Source organism: Athene noctua, chromosome Z (assembly GCF_965140245.1).
Source record: "Athene noctua chromosome Z, bAthNoc1.hap1.1, whole genome shotgun sequence".
NCBI lineage: Eukaryota > Metazoa > Chordata > Aves > Strigiformes > Strigidae > Athene > Athene noctua.
This window is the reverse complement of record NC_134077.1, coordinates 35909767-35934222: the sequence shown is the minus strand read 5'-3', so window position 1 is coordinate 35934222 and position 24456 is coordinate 35909767. Positions and strand designations below refer to the sequence as shown.

Sequence of the window (24456 nt, the reverse complement as noted above, 5' to 3'; positions counted from 1 at the left end):
TCTAACTGATCTGTTTATTTCATTTTTATCAACAGTTATTTTTCTGGAGATAATGCTCTGACACTGTGTGCTGCAAATAGTGAATTACGGCTTTTTATATTTTAAACTTGTTTTAAGAAGCACATAAAGATATCACTTAAAGATAATAACAGTTCTATGCTGAAGGGTTTGCAGTGAAATCCTCTTAACTCAGCTTTGAAGGTATTCATGTGAATGCTTTCCTGTGAAGATGAATAGCTGGAACATTGGCCACAGTAGATGGTAAAACTCAGAATTTACTAGTAAGAGTAATTCTTTTAGTTAAAGGACAGACACTTAAGCTTACGCTGGTATCACAATGATAAGCATAATCAGATTTAACATAAAATGATATATCCTGCACAGAATTAGATGTATATCACTTTGCTCTTTTGTTTTGTCTGCAACTAAGTGCATTCAAATCAATACTGAACAGAGTATTTAAAATATATTTTTGTCATCTCTATGCAAAGACAGATAAAAGAGATCAGAACTGCTAGCAAAAACATCGCAGTTTGCTGATTTTTTCACTACAGAGATTGAGACAGACTAAGATAATTATATTAAAACTGTGTTTTGATGATAGACATAAAATACACTGTATACAGCTTGAGGTATGCTCTGATGGTTTTGCTGAAAACACTGTAAGTTCATACAGTACATTCCAAACAGTGAAAATTAGCAAGTTCTAAATCAGTTCCTGATGGTATTGATTACACTGGAAAGTTACAGGCTTGTGCTCTGCAAATTCGGCGTATTCTGATGTAAGGAACTGAGAGCTTTCAATCCTGTTCAGAAATTAACTGTTGAAAATTAGCATCTTAATCTGATTGCCTGAACATATTAGAAAAAAATTTATATCATGTATTTTTTCTAAATGTTTTTAATTTATATGGTTAGCTTTTATTTTGATACCTTGTTATCTTTAGTACCTTGTTATTTGAGAACTGATTTTTTTACTTTTGATTGTGGAGAGCAGTAACTCATCTGTACAAAAAATTTATATGAATTGAATATGAATTTAGACTCACACTGATAATGTTATAACACTTTATAAAGAGACCTTTCTTACTTAGGACTTGTTCCTTCATTTTTAGTATGGCTGTATGAGAAGGAATCCTTTTCAGTATGTCAAACTGAGTTTATCTGTCTTTTCAGTTCTTCCTGCAGTAAATTAGAAATTCTCAGTCTTCAATATTGGAACACTGGTTGATTGAGAGTAGGGTTTTTTTAGGATGGTCTTTGTTTTTTTCTGTAAGTTTCCTTGATTTACTGTTCTCATTCAAGTAATGCCGCAATTTGTCAAGACTGGAAGACATTCACATTCGTAAAGACATATGATCATACTTACTAATTAAAAGATGATCCTGATGTGCAGAGCAGTGAGTTCTCAGTATATAAACAAAATAATTTTCATGAGCTTGTATGTTTTAGAGGGAGTAATTGCTTAGAAGTTATTGTTAACTGTCTGCTGTAACCAGAGTAACACATATGTCGATGGAGTGTCTTTCTCCTAAATCAGTTTTTCAGAAACTTTTTTTGCAAACACAAATTGCATTTTGGAAATCCTCCATGCTGACCCCTTCCCCTCCCCAGACAAGAGGACAACAATTTTTTTTTTCCACGGCAGAAGACTCTGAAGTCACAGTAATAGTTGTTTGCCTTCAGTTGTCAGTGTCCAATACGGAGTTAACATTGCCCAAGAAATAAAACACTCTGTTGCCCCTCCAAACACATCGATGCAGAATTTGAGAAACACCAATGTAAATGATCAACCAAAAATTAATTACCCTCATGTAACTAATAGAACTTAACCTATTTATTCACAATTTTTATAAACCTTTACAGCAATATTTTTCATGTTAAGTCTGTGTTTAAAGTACACTGGTGAAGATTTTGGGTATAAAAAAAATGCTGTGCAGTTTTCACTTTAAGCACCTGTATTTATGGGAAGTTGGGGAAACTGCACTTTGAAAGGTGAGTTCCTTCCTTTTTCTTAGGCTAACCTGAAACTGATTGGTTGAGGAGAACAGCAAATAGCTGCATTTGGTGTGATCTCACACCCCTAAGGAGAGATAAGTGTGAATATCCTATCTGTCGTGTCTCACTGTCTGTTTGTTTTTCTAGGAGGGGATTTCCTGTCCTTTTTAAGAAAAAAGAAGGATGAGCTAAAAACCAAACAATTGGTAAAATTTTCATTAGATGCTGCTTCTGGTATGGCATATCTTGAATCTAAAAATTGTATACACAGGTAAGGAAGATTTTTTTTCTCACTATTGTAATTTTGATCATTGGAAATGTTAGCTGTTTAAGTGTATATGGTGCTTATTAACAACAGGAATAATCTCTACAATTTAAAAAAAAGTTTACACTTTTTCTAAAAGGAGGTCATTATTGCTTGTCTAATTCAAAACTTCCATTCATTTGGGTAAAAATAAGTGCTACGTTATTTGATCTATATAGTTTGTTGCTATTAATAGAAGTTCATAATGATTTTTCACCATAATAATTTGCATTATAAGGAGCACAGTTCATACAGTGACAATGAATCATAACAAAAAACAATCTTTGGCTTATATTCTGTCTGAAATTTACAGATACTTGCCTGACCAATGAAGAAGTTATGTTTCAGTAACTTAAGTGTGTAACTTTAAGTGTGTTTCAGAAAAATCCACTGGTTTCTTGGGTAATAACTGGAGAAAAACTAGAGTTCTGTATATTAAAATATTAATTGCCTGGACTGCTTTCTCTAAAATATAGAAGATATGCTAAGATACAGAGCATTATGCTCTTGGTGTACCTTGTCTCTGTTCCTGCCTTTCGTTTTTGTTGTTTCTTCTCTAGTTTAACTAACTCTGCCATGGCACTGCTTATACTCAGTTTCTGTCAAAGGGAATGTACTTAATTTCCACCTATTTTTCTCTCAGAATATGACAGTGTGTACCCTGCCACAGTGATATGGCTGAAATATGAGACATAAACATGACAATAATCCACTTTACAGAAAAATTACGAACGAGTTTTCATTTGTAACACTGATGACTTCGGCTTTGCATTGTAGAACATTTGTAGGTGAACTGTGTGCCACTTCACTTACATAATGAGCCCAGTTCATATTTAGCACCACTATACTATATATATTTAGCACCATTATATGTGCCTACTATATTTATGAGTTAATTCTTCTAAATTTGATATGTAAATGTCACGAAAATTTCTGAAGGACAAGAACCAAGTTTAGTGATTTTTGCAGTAATGATGGAGGCACTTCTGGATGGGGATTTTTTTGAGTTGCTAATGCAGGTTAATTGACAAATGCTTACTTGAGGAAAGTAGCTTATGAAGTTTTAAAATGTGTTTTACCAAAGGCTAAACTGCATTTTAGTAGAATTAGCATACATAAAGTTTTTCTGTTTCCTGTTTGAGAAGTTTGAGCATTTATCCAGTATTTCCAGGCACCCTGGAAGATGGGCTGAGATAGATTTTGTCTAGAAACCCTGTCTGCCCCAGAAGCATAGAGCATGTTGTTTGCTGGGTACTTTGACCCTGTTGCACACTAGTGGGTGAAACGCTCTTGGTGCTGTGCTGCAAATACACTGAACAAGAGAATGACAGGCTAGCAGGGAAAAGTCAAACTGTCTAGTGCTTTGTAAGCAAGCTCTTAGGTGTTCAGGACTCAGAACCCCACTGGAGTTTCAGCCCCTCCTTACCCGAGCACTGAAAGTGCAGCTGTTTGACTGCATGGTCTGTACAAGGAATTCGGGAGCCTTTGTTTTCTCCTTTTTAGATCAGGTAAGGTAGGTTAGTCATACAAAAATCTAATGTTGAGAGCGTGTAGATTAGAATGGAACATGTTATAGTAGGAAGATTTAGCACTATCTAAAAACTACAGTAATTTTTTGAAAGAACAATAAACTTACTCTTTTTTCTCAGAAACTTTGTGAACTGAAAGTCATTCTTAGGTTGAAAAGAGGTAAGAAAATTCACTAGAGAGAAAGTAGCAAAATTATTTTTATTTTGTTTAAAAGTCCATGGGATTTGATTAGTATTACTTAAGAATGTTCAGTAATTATATGATTAGAAGTAGTTTCTATTATCTAGATTTCACCAAACCAAAATTCTTTTGCTTCATGCTATTGTTCTGCAGTATTTTATTTCTTGTTTTAAGTATTTTTTCAGAATCCTCACATTTTTTTAGTAGTTTAGATGACCATAGTTTGGTACCATGTATGTTTGACTTGCTATTAATGTGAAACTAAAATTTACTCAGCAGTTTATTAAAATTGTTTTTAATGCTAGTTTTCATTTGTAGCTGGACTAACTATACTTAGCCTTTATATTTTAAAATTCTACCTAAATCTGTATTGGCTTTCTGAAATTGCTGTTTGATTTAGCCTTTCAGTAGTGGGGCCAGTGCATCAGATAATTTGCTTTTACATATACATTAAGAACATTCATTTTTTAAAATAATTTAATGTGAACCTCATGAGGTTCAACAAGGCCAAATGCAAGGTCCTGCACCTGTGTCAGAGCAACACCCAGTATCAATCAATACAGACAAGGGGATGGATAGATTGAGAGCAGCCCTGTGGAGAAGGACTTGGGGATCATGGTGTATGAAAAATTAAACATGAGCTGGCAACACACACTCACAGTCCAGAAAGCCAGCTGTATCCTGGGCTGCATCAAGAGAAATGTGGCCAGCAGATTAAGGGAGGTGACTCTCCCCCTCAACTCTGCTCTCATGAGACCTCACCTGGAGTACTGTGTCCAGCTCTGGGGTCCCCAACATAAGATGAACATGGACCCATTGGAGTGGGTCCAGAGGAGGGCCACAAAGATGATCAGAGAGATAGAACACCTCTGCTAGGAAGAAAGGCTGAAAGAGTTGAGGTTGTTCAGCCTGGAGAAGAGAAGGCTCTGAGGAGACCTTGTAGCTTTTCAGTATTTAATGGATACTTACAAGAAAGATGGAGAGAGACTTTTTGCCAGGGCTGTAGTGACAGAACAAGGGAAAATTATTTTAAACTGAATTAGTGTAAGTTTAGATTGGATACAAGAAAAAAATCTTTTACAATGAGGGTGGTGAGACCCTGGAGCAGTTTGCCCAAAGAAGTTGTGAGTGCCCCATCATTGGAAGTGTTTAAGGTCAAGTTAGCTGGGGCTTTGAGCAAACTGATCTATTTGGAGATGTCCCTGCTTGTTGCAGGAGGGTTGGAATAGATGATCTTTAAAGGTCCCTTCTAACCCTAACCATTCTGTGATTAAACAAATTTGAAGATGCATTATTGGGAGAGAGCTATGATAAAAGTTAGAATCTTTGAAGTGATCAGTCAATAGACCTTCCCAATGTCAGTTTTTCGCTGAAGTTACCAGCAGTAGTCTTCAACTGTGCATCTGCCAAATGTAGCGTAAAGTTGGTACTCGATTCAAATTACTTATTTTCAATATATGCACTATGTGTGAGAAGGTATGGACTAACTGCATTCAAGGGAAATTCCTTAGTCAAGTTTTCCTTTCAGTGAATGTTCTACAAGTCTCCCATATTCTGAATGAAAGAAGATGTGTTGTTTGGCAAGATGATCATGTTCTATGATCCAGTTCTTCTATTTTTAGTCATACTACTACTGCTTCTTTTTGCCTTATTTTTCTAGCCATCACAAACCCCCCATTAAATGAAAAGTGACTGGTTTAGCTTCATGCTATGAAATCCTGGATCTGTGGATGTTAATTCAAGATTGCTATAGTTTTCATTAGATATGTACCATTTATATAAATTATAAACAATATAAATTACTAGGAAAACACTTGCTTCCCTGTTACTAATCTAGTTTACCTAATCTACTCTGCTCCCAGAACTTTTTTTCCTCATTAGTCTGATGTAAAGAACTTTGGAAAGAGGTTCCAGAAGTCTTTCATAATCATGAATACAATTCTTAAATACTATACTGGATACTTAAGTTAGTCTTTCCTTTCCTGAGAATCTTCCATTTCTTCCTGGGGCAATAGTTCAGCTACCACAAAAAGGATGAAAAGTGATCCTATTCAGTTTAGCAGAGATGCTGTTCAGCTTAGTGTGTCAGTAGTGATTCAAGTCTTCTGGAAGAAGGAGAATGATAGTTTAGCTCCAAAACTGAGCAAGTCTCCTTCCTAAGGAGAGGGAAGAACCTGCCTTCTCGATTTCTCTCCCCAAATCCAGTGGAAGACAGGAGCTAAGTACTTGTCTCTGCCTGCTTTTGACTGGCTCCAAACAAGTCAGTGCTCAGTGGAATGGCTGCTTTGATTCTGTTCCGAAGTAGCTTGTTCTCCTTGGCACAATGTGTTTTTCTCCTGCATTTCCTCCTGGTCAGCTGCAATACCTAAGACCTTTATTGTAGTTTCTGTAATTTTCTGAGCTGGTGATGACTTACGAAGATAGACAATATTTCAATTGAATAAGTATGCCTTTCTATAGACTAGACGGCCTCTTCAAGGTTTATTGTGCAGGCATTAATTTGCCATCATTAATTAGCTTTTCATGATCCATTCAGAACTGCATGTATAAAATTAAGTGATGATGCAAGATTCCATATCTATAGGTTTCATTCTTAGAAAATATGTAATCATTTATTACTGAATAAAAGAATTCTGTATTACTGTGTAAATAATAGTAGTTGATCATGCTTCAATGAATAAGTATTTCAGAGAATTATTGTCAGTAGTAGTTGAAACACCACATAAATGTAATGAATAATCATCAGTTCAAGCCTTATTTTTATAAGATGATGTCTCTGCTTTATATAAAACGATGTTTCAGATCATGTTTTTTACAATATGAAAAATAAAAATGTTTCCATTCTATTGAAAGTTAAAATTGTCACCAAAATTGGGAATAAACCTCTTAACACCAATGTAGCATTAAGAAGCAGGCATTTCTTTAGTCAGTGCTGGGTTCATGGGAGATCATTCCTCCTAACATGCACACACTAAAACAAAAGACATGAATATACATACATTTTTTAAGAAGTCTCCACTTTTTCACCTATCTGTTACGTCTACATAATGTTGGCTTTGCAAAACTACCCTATTCATGAGTGGGGGTCTCGGGTGGTCATCAGTGGTCATTTGGGAAGTTAGCCCTCTATTCCTTTTTCCCTTTTATGGTCATGAGTCTTCTGAGGACAACTTACTCTCCTTGGATGTTTCCCAACTTCATTATCCACCCAAGCTGTTCTTTCTTACCAGCCTTGTTGGAGCAATTCTGCCAGGATGTGTATCTTTTCTCAGGATTACGGTATCTTCTCTGTACACTTTAATCACTCACTGGCCTTGTTAAATACAAAGTTAAATATTGTTTGATAAAAGAATTTCTCAACAAAACCACAAGTGGAAACTTTGAAGAACTGTTACTTTCTGTAAGCCACTTTACGTAGGTATGTTGTTAGTGTTAAAAAAAAAAAAAAAACAAAAAAAAAAACAAAAAACCACCAAATTTATTGTCATATCTGTAGAATAATTTTTAGCAAAACTTTGAATTTAATTGGCACATTACAATACTGTGTATTGAGCTTTTATTTCTTAATATGCATGTGCTTTATGCAACCTTCCATGTTGCCTCTTAACTAGTAAGCTTTTTTTCCGCTAAGACCGGTATTTCCATTGACTTTATTAGATTATAGAGATACTCTGCAGTTACAGCATTGTGGATTTTACACAGGTTATTGACTTTTCATTTGGTCTATTGGACATAAGAGGTACTAATGGAAGAACCATTACAAATGCTCAGCTTTTATTTGGACAGATGATACAGATTACAAGTATACAGGAAGATTGCTGAAGCCCTTCTTCTCCCAGCTCATTTGTGGCTAACTGAGGATCTGTCTTCTAACTCTCTTCAAAAAACATAAGTTCAAAGAGCAGGTCTTGGGAGTTGTAGTTGTTGCTAAACAAATTAAAGAAGTGTTGACTGTTGCCAGAACAGTGATGCTGCTCCCCTTGCAGTCTGCTTGGCACTCTGCTTCTAATGCAAGAAGGGAATGCTGCACTTGGGTTAAGGCTGCAGTGTTTGCTGACGCTCTGCTAGTGCTGTACCAAGGCACTTGGAATCTTCAGCCTGTCTCCGCGCTCCAAGGGTGCCATGCTCTTGAGGTAGTTAGTCTGCACAAGATCCTTTTTTCAGCAGCATCTATTAAAACTGCATTCCAGACCGTAACATTTATCAATACAAATATGTCCATGCTTTCAAATGCTCCAGGAAATTATTTTCATAGTTTTCATGCTACTGTGTTTCTTCAAAACATGGTATTTCCAGCCCTAAAGTAACTAATACAGTGGTCTTCAACTGCTGTCATCTAGGAGGAGAGACAGGTGAACACTGCCATGTTTCACTCTGCCTGCCATATAGGCATAGATTAGAGTATTATATGCCAGGTTTCAGCTTTTAAAAATCATTTTCAAGGGTTTACAAGGAGGTTTTTTTCCTGCAGTTTACAGTTGTCTCCTCTGTCACATTGGTAAATATGGTTCGATCCCAGAGAAATGCACTTACAGTTAAAGTTGAATCAGTTCTGATTTGGTACTTCTGGTTCTCTGAAATCTTATTTGAGCAACATGATCATTTTTTTCTTGAATGAGTTTGTGTGATTCTGATCTGAAAGTTATAAGGAAAAAGCAGGGGAAACTTAAGTATCCAGACCTATTAAATTAAATATATGAATATTGTATACTTTAATCTCATTGTAATAAATTAGAGAGATTATTGAATTCTAAGTATGCTATAATAAAACTGAAAGTGAAGCGTGATGAAGAACTGCTTCTGGATAAAATGTGAGCATCCTTCTAATCCATTATCTAAGCTATTGAATTCTGGCTTGGCTGAATAACAAAAGATTTTAAAAGGGAGAGGAATAAATTTTTCCTTGCAGACTCTATGTATTTGTTGTAGAGGTTGATACTGCTTCACCTTATGCACTTTATTTGATGTTCACCCAACCTCTATTAAAAGCATTTAGCCATCGCAGGTTTAGCTTTGCCACAGCTGCAGAAGGCTTGCAATTAGAGTAAAAGATGCATGGATTTGGATGGTGAGAGTATAAGAAATGTATGAATACATTTTTTTTACTGTAAATCTCAACATATCATGTTATCTCAATAAGACCATGCTATCTTTCATATGTTCCTGAATTATGCTCACTGCAGTCTTGTTACCAGAGGAGTCAGTCAAAGTATGTAGGATATATATATATGAATTGTAGCTTTTTGGTGTTATTTTGTTACATAAATAAGCAGTAGACTACACATATGTTTATATTAATTTAATGATTGGCACATTAAAGGTGGAACTGGAAACTCTGGTGTCTTTATTTTAAGCATAACACATTATTCGTCTGCTATTAGAACAGATTTTGTTTGCCACTGAGAATTTCAATCACCAATTATCTCTACCATTTGCTATTCTTTTAAGATATTAAATTATAAGGCATCTCCTAAAACAGCTGCAAAACAAAGTTGTTTCACAGTGGCTGTTCTAAGGCTAATATTAATGATCAGTAGTACAGAGAGGCCAGTTTAGTATAGGATGTTAGGTTCTGTTCTTTCTCAGTTTGGAAGGGCAAATTAACGTTTCTTCATATGAAACAGATAAGGGGAAATTATTTTTTTCTTTCCATGGTTGAATTTTCTTATGGTAAAGCAGTTACAAAATTTCATTTTATTTAACTGAAATTTCCTTTAGCTTTCATCTTACAATCTAATCTAATATCTTATATCTTATATGTAATTCTATAGCTTATGTCTAATTCATCTTATATCTAATTTGCTGTAAGAGAAGCCAGCACCAGAGAAGACCACCCTGGCTGAACAGGGAGCTTTGGCTGCAACTCAGGGAGAAAATGAGAGTTTACAGCCTTTGGAAAAAGCGACTAGCCAGACAGTGATTACAAAGAGGCTGTGAGGCTATGCAGGGTGGAAATAAGGAGGGCTAAAGCCCAGCTGGAAATTAATTTGGCTTCAGCAATCAAGAACAAGAAAAGTTTCTATAAGTATGTCAGTAGCAAAAGAAAGACCAGGGAGAATCTCCATCCCCTGCTAGATGCAGGAGGAAATTTGGTAACAAGTGATGAGGAAAAGGCTGAGGTGCTTAATGCCTTCTGTGCCTCAGGCTTTAACATCAAGACTAGTTGTACTGAGGGAATCCAGCCTCCTCAGCCAGAAGACAGAGACTGGAAGAACGACCACCCCACAATCTAGGATACAGTGACCTGCTGCATCACACAGACACACACAAGTCGGTGGGACCGGATGGGATACACCCGAGGGTGCTGAAGGAGCTGGCTGGGGTGCTCACCAAGCCGCTTTCCATCATTTACAGCAGTCCTGGCTGACCAGGGAGGTCCTGACAGACTGGAAATTGGCCAATGTGACGCCCATAAATAAGAAGGGTCAGAAGGATGATCCAGGAAATTACAGGCCTGTTAGACTGACTTTGGTGCCCAGGAAGCTGATGGAGCAGCTCATCCTGAGTACCATCACACAACACATGGGGGACAACCAGATGCTCAGGCCCAGTCAGCATGGGTTTATGAAAGGCAGGTCCTGCTTGACAAACCTGATCTCCTTCTGTGACAGGGTGACCTGCTTATTGGATGAGAGAAAGGCTGTGGATGTTGTCTACCTTGACTTTAGGAAGGCCTGTGACACCATGTCCCACAGCATTCTCCTGGTGAAACTGGCTTCTCATGGCTTGGATGGGCACACGCTTTGTGGGGTAAAAAACTGTCTGGATGGCCGGGCCCCAAGAGTTGTGGTGAACAGAGTTAAATCCAGTTGGAGGCCGGTCACGAGTGGTGTCCCCCAGGGCTCGGTTTTGGGGCCACTCCTGTTTAACATCTTTATTGATGATCTGGACAAGGGGATCGAGTGCACCCTCAGTCAGTTTGCAGATGACACCAAGTTGGGTGGGAGTGTTGATCTGCTCAAGCGCAGGGAGGCTCTGCAGAGAGACCTGGACAGGCTGGAGCCATGGGCTGAGGCCAACTGGAGGAGTTTCCATAAGGCCAAATGCCGGGGGCTGCCCTTGGGCCACAACAACCCCCAGCAGCACTACAGGCTTGGGGAGGAGTGGCTGGAGAGCTGCCAGTCAGAGAGGGACCTGGGGGTGTTGATTGACAGCCAGCTGATCAGGAGCCAGCAGTGTGCCCAGGTGGCCAAGAAGGCCAATGGCATCCTGGCTTGTGTCAGCAATAGCGTGGCCAGCAGGGACAGGGAAGGGATCTGACCCCTGTACTCGGCACTGCTGAGGCCGCACCTCGATTCCTGTGTTCAGTTTTGGGCCCCTCACTCCAAAAAGGACATTGAATGACTCGAGCGTGTCCAGAGAAGGGCAACAGAGCTGGTGCAGGGTCTGGAGCACAGGTCGTATGGGGAGCGGCTGAGGGAACTGGGGGTGTTTAGTCTGGAGAAGAGGAGGCTGAGGGGAGACCTCATCGCCCTCTACAGCTCCCTGAAAGGAGGTTGCTGGGGATGAGTCTCTTTAACCAAGTAACAAGCGATAGGACAAGAGGTAATGGCCCCAAATTGTACCAGGGAAGGTTTAGACTGGATATTAGGCAACATTTCTTTCCAGAAGGGGTTGTTGTGTGTTGGAATGGGCTGCCCAGGGCAGTGGTGGAGTCCCCATCCCTGGAGGTGTTTAAGAGTCGGGTTGACATAGCGCTGAGGGATATGGTGTAGTTGGGAACTGTCAGTGTGAGGTTAATGGTTGGACTGGATCTTCAGGGTCTTTTCCAACCTAGATGATTCTGTGGTTGTGTGTAATCAATACACAGTTAGTGTATTAGCTGAATGATTTTCAGGGTAATCTGGTATGATCAGCCAGAATTTTCCATATTAATGTTTTGAAGTGTCTGTTAAAAGTTTCCATGAGGTTGACATTTTCATTTAATTATGACTTTCCCTGGTGCTTCCTATTCAGCTTGTGCTTGGAAGTCATCCTTTATGTGTTCCCTGTAAAATGGGGAAAATATCCAGTTATTTCTGACATCTGAGATTTCAGTACATCACTTTTACTAGGATGATAATTTAAAATGTCCTGTGGAGTTAAACTAAAGATAGTAATACATAGATTGTTTGGCACGTTATTACAAAATTATTTTGTAGACCTATTTATTTTAAAAACTGCAATGCCCATATAGATAATAAACTACTGTAATAAAAATATATGGTGATAGGATTCATCAGTAACCAGTAAGTTTCACCATCTTCATCAGGAAGCTGAAAATCTCTTTTTTCACAATAGCTAGGAATGTGTAGCAGGTTCCATTTTTGCTCTCTGTTTTTGTACATCTTGTCATAATTAGCAGTTAGAGGTTAGATTTACCCTTAGAAGGTAGCTTCTTCATTCTCATCAGCTGACTCTCTGTATTGTATTCTTAAGTAACTGTGAGTGTTACATGTATTTATGTATAACTTATATGTGACCTGAGACCTTAACTTAACACTTACAGATTTTGTGCTTTGGAAAGAAACTCATTTAGCAACTTTGGTGAATGAAATCCTTTGAATGGGGATGAGAACGGAACAAAGTTTCTATTCAGACTGCCCCTGCCAGCCCATCCCAACTGATGTCTTGTCCTGTCCTGCCCAAGATTTCCTTAGATTTCAGGGCTTCCATGGCCACTAGAGTTTCTTGGTCTCTCTGCTCTGTCTTTTCATTAAAGAAAGCATAATACATTGTTTGCCATGTGGAAAGTGGAAATGACACTCACTAGATTTATATTGGATGGAAGTTATATACTGCTTAACTAGGAACATCCTTTTGTCTCTTTCTGAACTGGTCTGTGTTGAAATGAATGACCTTCCAGAGGTGGCATCCGTATCTGAAAACATCTGGTTTTTACCCTACCAAAACTTATTCTTACTATTTTGAAAGTTCATGGTACTAACTCAGGTTTTGTTATTGGGGTGGGGCAGCAGGTCACAGCTTGGGTTTTCTATTCAGTGCATTCATGGGCATACTGCCAGACCAAAATTTACCTAATGTATTCAATTAATAATATAAGTATTAGCATTGTATCCAAGTTCATTTGTAAATTAAATATTTTGCAGTATTAACTGATTTTAAATAATCACATCCATATAATCCACTTTCTTGTTCTAATTAAATGGTCAGCTTTCTTCATTCAAGGACCTCAATCCGTGAATTATGTCTAAAAATCACTGAGATACAAGATCTATAATCAGATTATTTGGGGGGAGGATTAGTTTACAGATGGGAGATGATGATAACTCTCACGGCAATTGCCCAGTCATTTGTGGGAAGGAACGAAGGTGACTGTGGAGCTGGATTTCTGGGCACACAGAATGGCAAGATGATTTGACCTCATGAAATGGGAAATCCTTGCTAAGGAGCGAACTTCGTATACCAATTCCAGAAGGCAGGAAATGTGCCATTTTTAGGATAATATTTTGTAAGAAAATGAGCCTGAACCCACTTTTTAAAGTTCCCTTCTGATCGTCCAGGGCTTCTCATATCCATTGTCCCTACCTTCCAGGTTTTACTGCCTAATTGGCTAAGATGTGAATGAGAAAAAAACTGCAAAAGGAAAATTTGTTAGGAAGGAAATATTATTTATTCTTGTTACAGCACAGGTAAAGCACAACTGTTTCGCTAGCTAGCTGGTATTTCTGCTCTTACATGTTTGAGTGAGTAATAATTAATCTGTTCCCAGAAACCTTAGATAATGGACTGTCTTACTGCCATGCTGAACTCATGTTTTGGTCCTAATGGTCATCAGAGGGCCCAGAAGGACAACACAGAATATGTGTTCAGACTACTGTGAGATACTGTAGTAAAGTATTTTATAAGATACATATAGTTACATGATCTGTTGTTTTAGAAATGTATCTATCTTATTCTTGTGAGACAGCTGTTATGTGTAAAAACAAAGTTCTTGCATTACAAAACTCAGGGGTTTATAGACAGAAAAGTTAAATGTCAAAAGCTAGTTATAGAAAGGATAATATTTATTGTAAGAAATCAAAGAAATTGTTAGGTTATAAACGATTCATAAAACATTTTAAGAGGAGGTTTAGATTTTTTTCTTGTTACAGAAGATGCATATTATGAAAAATATTTTTTTTGCCTTTGTGGAGTTGAGTCAGTGTATCTTTTTCTCATGAGATATCCTTGATACAAAAAATTCCCTCTTAAAAAATAAATTGCTAGAAATAAAGTAAATGGGATTGAAAGAAATGTAAGCAAATTTTCTTAAGACTCCCTCATTTTATTTAACAAGCTATAGCATTTTGAGTGTTATGGTATGGTGTTAAGGTTGGTTTTATTTAACTGCAATACCACTTTCCTGTTGATAAATATTAGGAATTTACAAGTATTATTCAGAAAAAATAATCAAATTATTATTTGATTTTTAGAAATTAGAATATATATTTATAATCATATTATTTAGAATAATAAATCCCCTCACTGCATGAGAGTGACAGGCTCTCCCTAATTAAGAAGAGTAAAAATTGACAGTACAGGATTTTAAAACTATGGTAAAAATAACATAGAGCTAGTATTTGTGAAAACTGATGTTTTCTCAGATGATCCTAAGATCATATAGCTTTCCTTCATAAATAAATACTATTCTCTCTACTCTCATAGTCCTGTAGCAATGAGAGTTTATTGGATGAAATGTAATTACTTTCTACTGTAAATGTGAACAGTTTAGTGATACCTACTGTTCAGAGAAATAACAAGCTTTAAGTTCATAGTCTGTGAATTTCTCTCTTGTGTTATACAAGGTCAATAAAAGCATGTACTCTGAAACTATTGTCAGAGGATACACCTATATACTCTATGCAGAAGCAAGTACAGAAAATGCAGCCTAATGTTGAACAATGTAAACATTTACGTAGTCTGTCAGGAGTAGCTCCATTACCCACTTTCTTGAAGTAATTATCTATTCCTTAAACAGTGGTTTTTGAAAGGATTTAAAAGTGAAATTTGGAGAACATCATAGCTTTAGTAATAATAAGTAGGAGAAAATGGTCAGGTGTGAATGTGAAAGTGTCTAAAGAGATATCAATTGAAATCATTATTCAACCAAGGGTCCTAACCTCCCACTGAAATTCAATAGTAAATGTAAAGCTGCAACCTCTTTAGCCAGTTGAACTTTTATTCAATCAGCTAGAAGTAAATTAATTTCCTGTTACCTCTCATTATTTAAAATAAAATAGTGATTTGCTTGCCATCTCTGAAGAATTTTACTATTCAATTGTAGTGGAAAATGAACTGATCCCACAGAGCAAAGTCTAAGTGGAGGAGACATTGCAAAACCAGTGTTGTGTGTTTACCTAAGTGCATGAAATAAAGCTTGCCATGCTGGAAGTGATAGAAAAATTGTCATTGAAGTCAACTGGAAAAGAAGTAAGACCTTAGATGATAATGACTGGTTTTGCTGTACTTCAATACATCATGCTATTTAACAAGTTGCAGTCATTGTTATGAAGCTACAATAGTAATTCTTCTCCATTTACTGTATTTTGGGGTTCCAAGTTTCACATTAAATCTGCTCGGAATGTTAAGACACTCCTTTGTCAGATACCATCAGATACCAAATACTTGACAGCCAGGAGATGCAAACCATGATTGTGGCCACCTGTAGCACTGGTGGTGTTTCCACAGAATCTTTGAGGTATGTTTTTGATAATGTGTACCAAAAAGAAAGAAGGACTGCAGGATTTCATTTTTGCAGTGGGTAAAGGAGGTGTTGGTGGTAGATGCTAGGATAAGACAAAAGCAGAAGAAGATGGATTAGGAAGGAGAGGAAGAATGCAGTCAACTCAGAAATGAGGTACAGGATTCTCCTTTGAGCATAGATCATTGACCAGCAAGTAAGCATGTATGGCAATGTTTGTTTAGTAAAGCCAAAGCATGCTTTCATGTACATGGTTTTCTTTAGGGGGTAAAATTTTTCCTATTTTATTTCTTATAGTAGAAAATTCTAAATAGTGTTTCTAGGAAAGGAAATACATGTTGCACTAAGATATAATGTATTGGTTCAATATTTTATTGGCTTCCTGATACTGATTCTTGACATTCCAAAGTGGAATGTACCCCAGTTGTCTCAGACAGGAAACTACTTTCATTTTAATAAAAAATTATTAGGCTGCATGTCAGTAGTAATGAATAGTGAATTCCCAAATTGCTTTCCTAAGGAAAATAAACTTAATTCCCTTTTCTACTTTTTATACAGACATACATATATATTTATATCTGCACACGAAGTTACACCTGTTTTGTGGATTTGACAAAATGTTTATCCACTATTTTGTTCAGAGAGTACTAGTGATGTAAGGTATATACCTTACTCTAATGTAGTTCTTCCCAGTTCCTCGGGAGGTTTTTTAGGTGGGCCTCCAAGATTTACATTGCTGTAGTTCTATTAATATTACATTCAGTATAGCTGTGTGGCTGTGTACATAGTGAAAAACAGATGAAGAATGTAAAATGGATTTTAGTGTGCTTTCATGAAAGAAGTCAAAGTTTTTGCAGCCGAAAAACATAATTTTAGAAATTTATTACTTCTACATAATCATAGATGGTGTATAGTTCTAGGTATCAAATAATGAAGGATATGCTTTTTTCCAGCTTATTGTTGATCTTCTTTTGAGAATCAAGACATTTTCCTAATAAAGCTGAGAGAAACTTAGGTGAAGTTATGTGTGTTCAGCTCAGTTCAAAGGTAAATTCAGTTCCAATAGGTACTGCTCACAAAAGGATTCTGAATGAATTTAATGCATCTTAAAGGAATCACAGTTGCTGAGATTACTGAGTAAAGTAAAATGTTACAATAAGCTAAGTGCATGTTATGTTTTCTCACTTCTTGTCATTGCTCTGTAGTTCTCAGCCTCTTTCTATCACGTTTGTCAGAATTATAGTGCAGGGATATGGTTTTATGAAACATTTTTATATCACTGTGAGTACTGATTGAAAGAGGGACTTACTCTTTGTCAAAGGCTATTTCAGAATCCTTTATGCAAGGAAGTAGTCAGTGAAGAAAGCTTTATCACCATGTTAACTGATTTGGAAGATTGAGGGAGATCATCAAGGTACATGGAGCTGTAAGAACTGTCGAATCAATGTTACAGTATTTTGTTGTTCACAGATTTGAGCTGAGTCACTCAAGCCTAACAGAAGAAGCTCCTGGCAAAGATGGATGTCAGATACTTCATCAAGTCTCATGGGTTCTGGAAAAGAAATATAAAGCAGTGAAGTAAGGGCCAAGTCCCAGTTTTAAAAAACTATATATAGGAGTTGGGATGACAGAATAAGTAAAAATACTTGATTAGAAAGGCTTCCTGCTTTTGGAGTAATTCCTGTACTTAATTCTAACCTGAGAAGACAGATAAAGTTTTAAAATATTTCCTCATTCACTGAGAGCTGAACAGCACTGCAAATACTATACTATTGTGCTAGTTCATTTTATTCTAATGAAAAAGGTGGAAAAGACTAACCTGTATTATAATTATGCTTATGAATTTCTTGGTTCCTTGGACACTTGCAGTGTCTTTTGTCTACTTCTCATGCTCTGCTTTTCATTATTGTCAACTGTTTTCCAAACTTAATACATAATTATATTAACACTAGAAAATGTCTTTGTTTAATAAAATGAGAAAATTATTTTCTAAAAAGCTTAGTCATCAAAAAATCAACACTAGAAGCTGCTCTGCTTTACACATTTTCTTTACATTCAGCATGCAAGCTTTTCTATCACTGATGTATAATGGACAAGTGCATATGATCTTTGATCATAACTGGTTTGCCTCTTCAGATGTCACCAAATTTGTAAACAAGTTAAACCAATACTTAGTGCATCTATACAGAGAAATCAGTAACATTTTGACAGGGTGGAATGGAATGGCACAGAGCTTAATTAGAACTAAATTGAGGCATCTTCCTTGTATAAAAGGAATACAAGTTATTGTAGCAAGTTTTGCATCATCTTACAGGTTGAATAATGCCATGATAGTATCACAAAAAATACACTTATTAGTGTAATTGCATGCTTTATTGTGTTTCATTTTAGTTGCTTCTGTGAAGGATAGAGTACTTGTGGAAATTTTTGCTTGAAAATGGTATTTGCCTTACCATGAACAGTAAAATCTACTTGTATGACTGATTTTGGAAATGAAGGACCTCTGTGGTTGTGAATTCAGTCCACTGAAACTTTCTTGAGCACAAAATGTAAACTTACATTATGGTCTGTCTTGGATAATTATCCATTACTTTTTGGATATTTAATTTTCCCCATAATTCAGTTACTGTAAAATAGATTTTTAAGAAATATTACAAATCTTATGCATATCATAAATGTATCCATATTTGTGCTTCTTATGTTCTGTAATGTTTCTATCAAAAACTTCAAGAGCATAAAGGTGGTTGCATGGGATCCAGCAGTGGTATTATTCCTGTGTGTGTCATGCCATTGGGGATTTCTGGAAGGTGTTTTCCACTTTCCAGTTGCCCTAATATTGTAGGTTTTCCATAAAGCTACTTATCATCCAGTCCTAGGACTATCCAGACCCTTAGTTTTCAATAAGGCTATCACTAGGACTGCTTTTTTAATTTTTTTTTTTCTAGAGTTCACTCTTCAGGTATAAACTACTACTTTATGAGAAACAAGGAGGCTGGATAGGTTACTGTGCAGTTGTACAAACTTAATTTGTAAAGGGCTTTCTCAGGGCTATAAAATACATGCTATGTAAATCTTTCATTTCCATAACTTTATAAAGGAAAAAACAACTACCTATACAAAAATGAGTATTACTGTAAAATTGCAGAGAGTAATAATCTACTCTGTTAAGTTACTCACATTGGACAAAGACAAGGTAAGCTTTTCCACCAAGCAAATGAAATAAAATGGCACACAAAAGCAATTGAATTGCATACCTTTGTTTCAAGATACAAATGAAGTACAAGGAAAAAAAGGTTTCACATTTTGCTCAGCACATTACATGTAATCAGCAGTGCACGGAATAAATGGGTTATAAAAATCTACAGGGATATCGATGCAAAGAAGACTATTACAGACTAAAATTACTGTGATGCAGTTTTCATTGAAATTATTGTTCAGAAAAATAGACACAGTAACTATTCTAAAAAAGTTGAGAAACAATGCAAATGAAAAACATTTAGATGGTGCTGATAGGAATGTTTCTATTCCAGAAACAGGGATTGTGAAGAAAACCTCAGAAATAGGATAAAGGTGGGAGAAATAGATGCTGTATCGATTTATTGCTTCGTTGCCATCTTCATAGTCTGCTGCTTTGATTCTTTCCAGAAACTGCTCATTGTCTACTATGCCCATCTTTATCTCTTTTAAAATAGCTGGTACAGAAACCTTCTCCTACTAGCAAAATGGAGGACACATAGTAGCTCACCTGAATAAAACTTTTAAGTTTTATAATATGTCAGTAGATCTGCAATCGTCCCTTGAGACATTTCTGAGCTGCAAACAGTAAGTTTACAATTGCTTAGTTTTCATCTGTTACTACCTCTGTTGGTGACAGGTGCCATATAATATGTAACAGCAACCTTGGTTTCTTTCTAGTAAAATGTACCCAGAGCAGGCAGGTGAGAAGGCTTCAAGATACAGGAGTGAGTGACCTTGGCATGCTTCAGAGCAGGGGTATGGATCAGCTCAACTCTCTTCTGTATAGAATTACCAATTAAAAAACCAAACCAAAACAAAACAAAACCAAATAAAAACCCCACCTGCATTACTTAAAAATGCAAAACATTCAGAAAATAGGAAGCTTGTGTTTCTTTTTACTCCTCTTTATCTTCAAACTCATTTCATGTCTTCTTCACAGCCATCCATCTTAAACTGTTTCTTCTTAATGAAAATTTAGATTCGTACCTAACCATTCAACTCTTAAGAACTGGACTTCTTTATATCAAACACCAGGTATTAGGAGACCAGAACTACAACTGTGAGAAGTGATAGTATTATATAGCGTTTGTGCTTCACTATCTCTAAACGGACACTTTATGCCCTCTGAGGTATGAGTGATCTCTACCATGGTCAAGAAGTAAAACAGAAAGTTTAACTCTGACACTTAAACATGTTGGGGAAAGTATTCTGTTCGAAGGCCTGAAGTTAGTACTGCTACTCCTCTACAAAAGTAATTAAATAATGTGTCTAATTTAGGATGCCAAATATGTGTACCTACCTTAAGGTATACCTTACTGTAATTTTGTTTGTTCATTAGTCGCTGACCATTTTGTAGACCATAAAAATTAATATAATCTGCTGATTCTTATACTATACTTGTTCATCAGAAATTACTGTACAATAACAACTTTTTATCTGACTTTATATCTTAATTTTATTTTCAAGTATGTATATGTGAAGGCATTTGCAGTAACAAACTGTGGTACAGAAAATGTGAACATATTTTTCTGTACAGCAGTTGGTAAGAAGTTTCTTCTTGCTGTTTGTACCATCCAGGACAGCTGTCACTTGTTCAGAAAATGTAGCTGCAGAAATGTAAATAGCATGAAAGTTTGTGGGGTCGGACTGAAGGTTAAGTTCACTACAAGTGGTAGTTTCTTTACGGAGCTATGCAATCCCCAACAGACGAAGCAATAAGCTTTGTCCTTGTGATTCAAATGCATCCCAGTCTGCATTTCTGAATGAGATGCTGTAGTTTTCTGCTTCAGTCACCCATGTTACAATCTATAACATGCTGAGCAAAAGTGAAAGAGAAAATCATGTACATAACAGTATGTTTTTTGAGGGTGGGAATGACAATAATAATGCATAGATGTTTGGAATTTTGAATTAGGAATACTTCATCTTCAGCAGTGTGTTTATCCTTACGGCATTTTTAAAAACACTTAACAGCTCCTCCCAGTATCTAAGGACCATATTTTATATTTGAATATAGTTTTGTTATTTTTTTTAGAAATCTGACATATATGAATAGATTCTTTGTTTGCCAACTTACCAAGAAATTTTTACTTAGACCATGTAATAGTGTATTAGAGTAATTTAGATGATTAAGCTTTATTGGGCTTTTATATTTTCTTCTGTTTTCCTTGGCCTTTATTACTGGAAGTTTGCCTTTTGATTAATGTGATCTTACTAGCCTTAGTTCACAGGAGTATATTCACCAAGCTGCTATAAAGCATTTTAACTGGTAGCTCTTACTATCATGGCAATGGGAGAGTGCAGTGCAGGGCAAACTATTTCTGGAATGTAGGATACATTTTACTCTTACAGGTGGAAGAAATAAAGGTTCTGTGGAAAAAATGCATTGTTAGATACAAGCTAGTTTTTCTGCTTGTGTTCAGCTACTGAATACAACTATTTGGGCTTTGTTTTGTTACTTTTGTATTTTGAGTTCTTTTTCCAAAATTTTTACATACTTCATCTGAAAACTGCAAAGCACATTAGAGGGAGTGATAAAGTCACTAATGCTGTGATGTGGGAAAATTTATTTATTTTATAGTTGAGGAGAACTGAACAATATCAAAAACTACAGATAGCAAGCAGAACATCAGACACTACTGAGAAATCACTACTGCATCTAGATTGAACTTTCTCTGGTTTCCTAGCACTGTTAATCTGTGAAGATGAAAATGGACTTGCATTATATGAGGAAGTCAGAGAAATTATTAGCATTGTAGTTAATATTGCTTCATTAGTATTCATAATCTGATAGCTAAAATAATACAAAGAAATAAGTAAAACAAAGTGTAAGGGGGGAAGACAAGATAGAATGATCCTCTGATATTTTCCCAGTCCATTATTAGGTGCATACTATTTGCTGTGTCCTCCACATCCAGCAAAAGTAGCAGCATATGTGTATCAAGAAAGTTCTGAAACAGGTGTGTTTTGATTTAGACACCACTGGAAATTACCGTAGGTGATTGGCGGAGAGGTTGTGTCTTAGAGTCCACAAAAACTCAACAGTTTTACTTGTAGATTTGCCACCCCTTCTTTTTTTGATCAGTTAAACTGATTCTGAGGAGATAAACTGATCCTGTTCACTAATTAATCACTTGCTTTTATCACCTAAGAGTATTTTAACTGCGTGATCCAGGGATGGGATATAAAATGGCTAATTAGTTCAGTGAGGCAGTCTGTCCTGCTGGTTTATTAATTAGGAGTTTGCTCTCGTTTTGATTTGCTTTAATTGATGGAATTCCATTTAAATACTAGGTATTACCTGCTGTGTATAGTTCTATTGGCATAGTGAAAGGAAGCACGGAGGGGTGGGGTGGGGTATAGGTATCCTTAGAGAAAAATTTATGAGGTTTATGTCTTTACTGACAGACATGAATCCAGGTGGTAACAATTCCTAGCAGAGAGATGTTGCCTCTACTTCCTCTTTAACTGTTGATTGGATTTTTAGCAAAAGTCTTATGAGCTATCTCTTGCAGTTTCAGCATACTCAATCCTTATTAGTCACTCCCAGTCCATGCCCTGTTTGTGTTTATAGGGACTGCACAGTAGTGCTTAAAAATGAAATTTCCAGTTTACATAATAATTTTTATTCCTTAGTAGTTGGGGGGAAGGCACTTTGTTTCTATAAGCACTAGGAACTTACGTAATCTTGGTATTAGTGAGAGTCAGCTTCTCTTTTACTAATGAATTTCTTCTCTAACAGTTCAGTCTAATTCATGCCCAATTTGTACAGCTTTCACAATACAAAATAAATAAATTTTTGTTTGTTTTCTATGTTAAAAATAAATACTGATTTTATGGAATTACTGCAGCAAGTAGCAAATGCTGTATGAGGAAAAAAAAAAAACACCAATGCCCAAACACCTAATTCCATGCAATTATATCTCTTCTTCTTCAGGATGTTGGTTTTAGGGAACATTAAGAAGAGAAAACAAACAGAACATTCCTGGGGGTTTTAGGGAAAAGAAAACCAGTAGAGCATAGCTGATTTTTTTTTTTTTTTTTTTTTTTAAAAAAAAGGCCATCTAGAAACTGCCATGATCTACTACAAATATTTAACACTGAAGTTATCTGTAATATTGACTCCTTACACTTGTTTTTGGTCATCAGCCATATATATTTATATTGTTTTCCCTCACTCGTGCCACCTATCATACTTACTTGGATGAAACCCCATTGTGTGTATTTAATATGGAAGGTTAAGATGTAAAGGGGTTTTATAATCCTTAACACTACTATACTAGAGCTTTATTCTTTTATCTGTAGCAAATTGAAATGAATTAGAATCCTGGGAGAAAAGTAAAGCTGTTAGTTATTAATTTAAAGCAGGGGAAGTAATAATTTTTGATGCTTCTTTTTTCAGATTCTGCCTATACATTAAATAAATCACAGTGACCAATATACATTTTTGGTAATTTTCTCTTGTATCTAGAGTGAAAAATATGAACATTCTTTTCAAGTAGGCTGTCACACAGGAGGGAGAACAGTGAAGAAACTGCTTGAAAAATACTGAAACATCTTAACCAAACCCTCAGAATTAAAAAAACCCCAAAGCTTGATGTAGCTATAGCCTTCAATGTAACAATGTTTTTAAAAGTGCTTTTAAGTGTGCAAATAGATGTTAAAGAAAACTGGTAAATTCAGCAACAAATCTCTGAGGATATGAAACATGTAAAATGACAGCAGAAATACTAACAAGATACTACAACTTTCAGGACATTTATAAGCCCAATGAATGAAATAATAAATGTTAGTCAAACAGACATTGTGAAAAAAACACAAGTAAGAGAACAGGAAAAAAGAGAACCTGAAAAATACATCTACAGTGATTTATCTGTAGCATCTGAAGTAGCTGTGTTGGAGCACTGAGAATGAAATTGTACTTATACTGTTTCACCCCACTAAATGACACACTACTAAAAGTGCAAAGCAACAGTACTTATGGCAGGATTTAGCATGATAGTAAATATCACTGGATCTGCTAAACATTGTTGGCTTCTATGTACTACAAGAACCAGCTCCTCACAAGAATTGTGAAAAGAAAACTTAAGTGCCCAAAAGCGGGATTACAAATGTCCTTTAGAAAGACTATGACTGAAGTGAAAGAAAAAGGGAAAAAAGTTCACATTTAAAGTATTTTCTAATTAAGTGAGAGAGTGTACTTTACACATGAGAAAGAAAAAAAATAAATTTGATTAAGTCGGAAATAAACATATTAAGTGCTCAAAAGGCTTCAGTACACAAATTATGTATTAAAAGTAATACATAGTATTATCGCTTAAAAAATGTGAGTTCTAACTAAAAGAAGAAAAAGGTCTTAATACTGGGAGGCTTGTAAACAGCACTAGTACATTTACTTTGCTATTTGTAGCTTTATTAATAAGTTAAGTTTTACCACAATACATCTTTATCTATCTTATTGTTAATAGCTTGGCACTCACTATTTCATAAAATTTTATTGATGTTCTGTGGCAGATGGCAATGA

The 24456-nt window shown here is 36.0% G+C and overlaps 1 protein-coding gene across 4 annotated transcripts in view; it reads left to right on the top strand.

Moving 5' to 3' along the window:
• Positions 1 to 24456, top strand: part of FER (FER tyrosine kinase) — a 203155-nt gene that overhangs the window by 156314 nt on the left and 22385 nt on the right. For all 4 annotated transcript variants that reach the window (XR_012635484.1, XM_074931319.1, XM_074931317.1 and 1 more), the window contains one exon: positions 2146 to 2269. Coding sequence is in view for 3 of the 4 variants with exons in the window: in XM_074931319.1 (XP_074787420.1) it covers positions 2146 to 2269 (124 nt within the window). In the remaining variant the exon portion in view is untranslated. The remainder of the gene's footprint in view (positions 1 to 2145; positions 2270 to 24456) is intronic.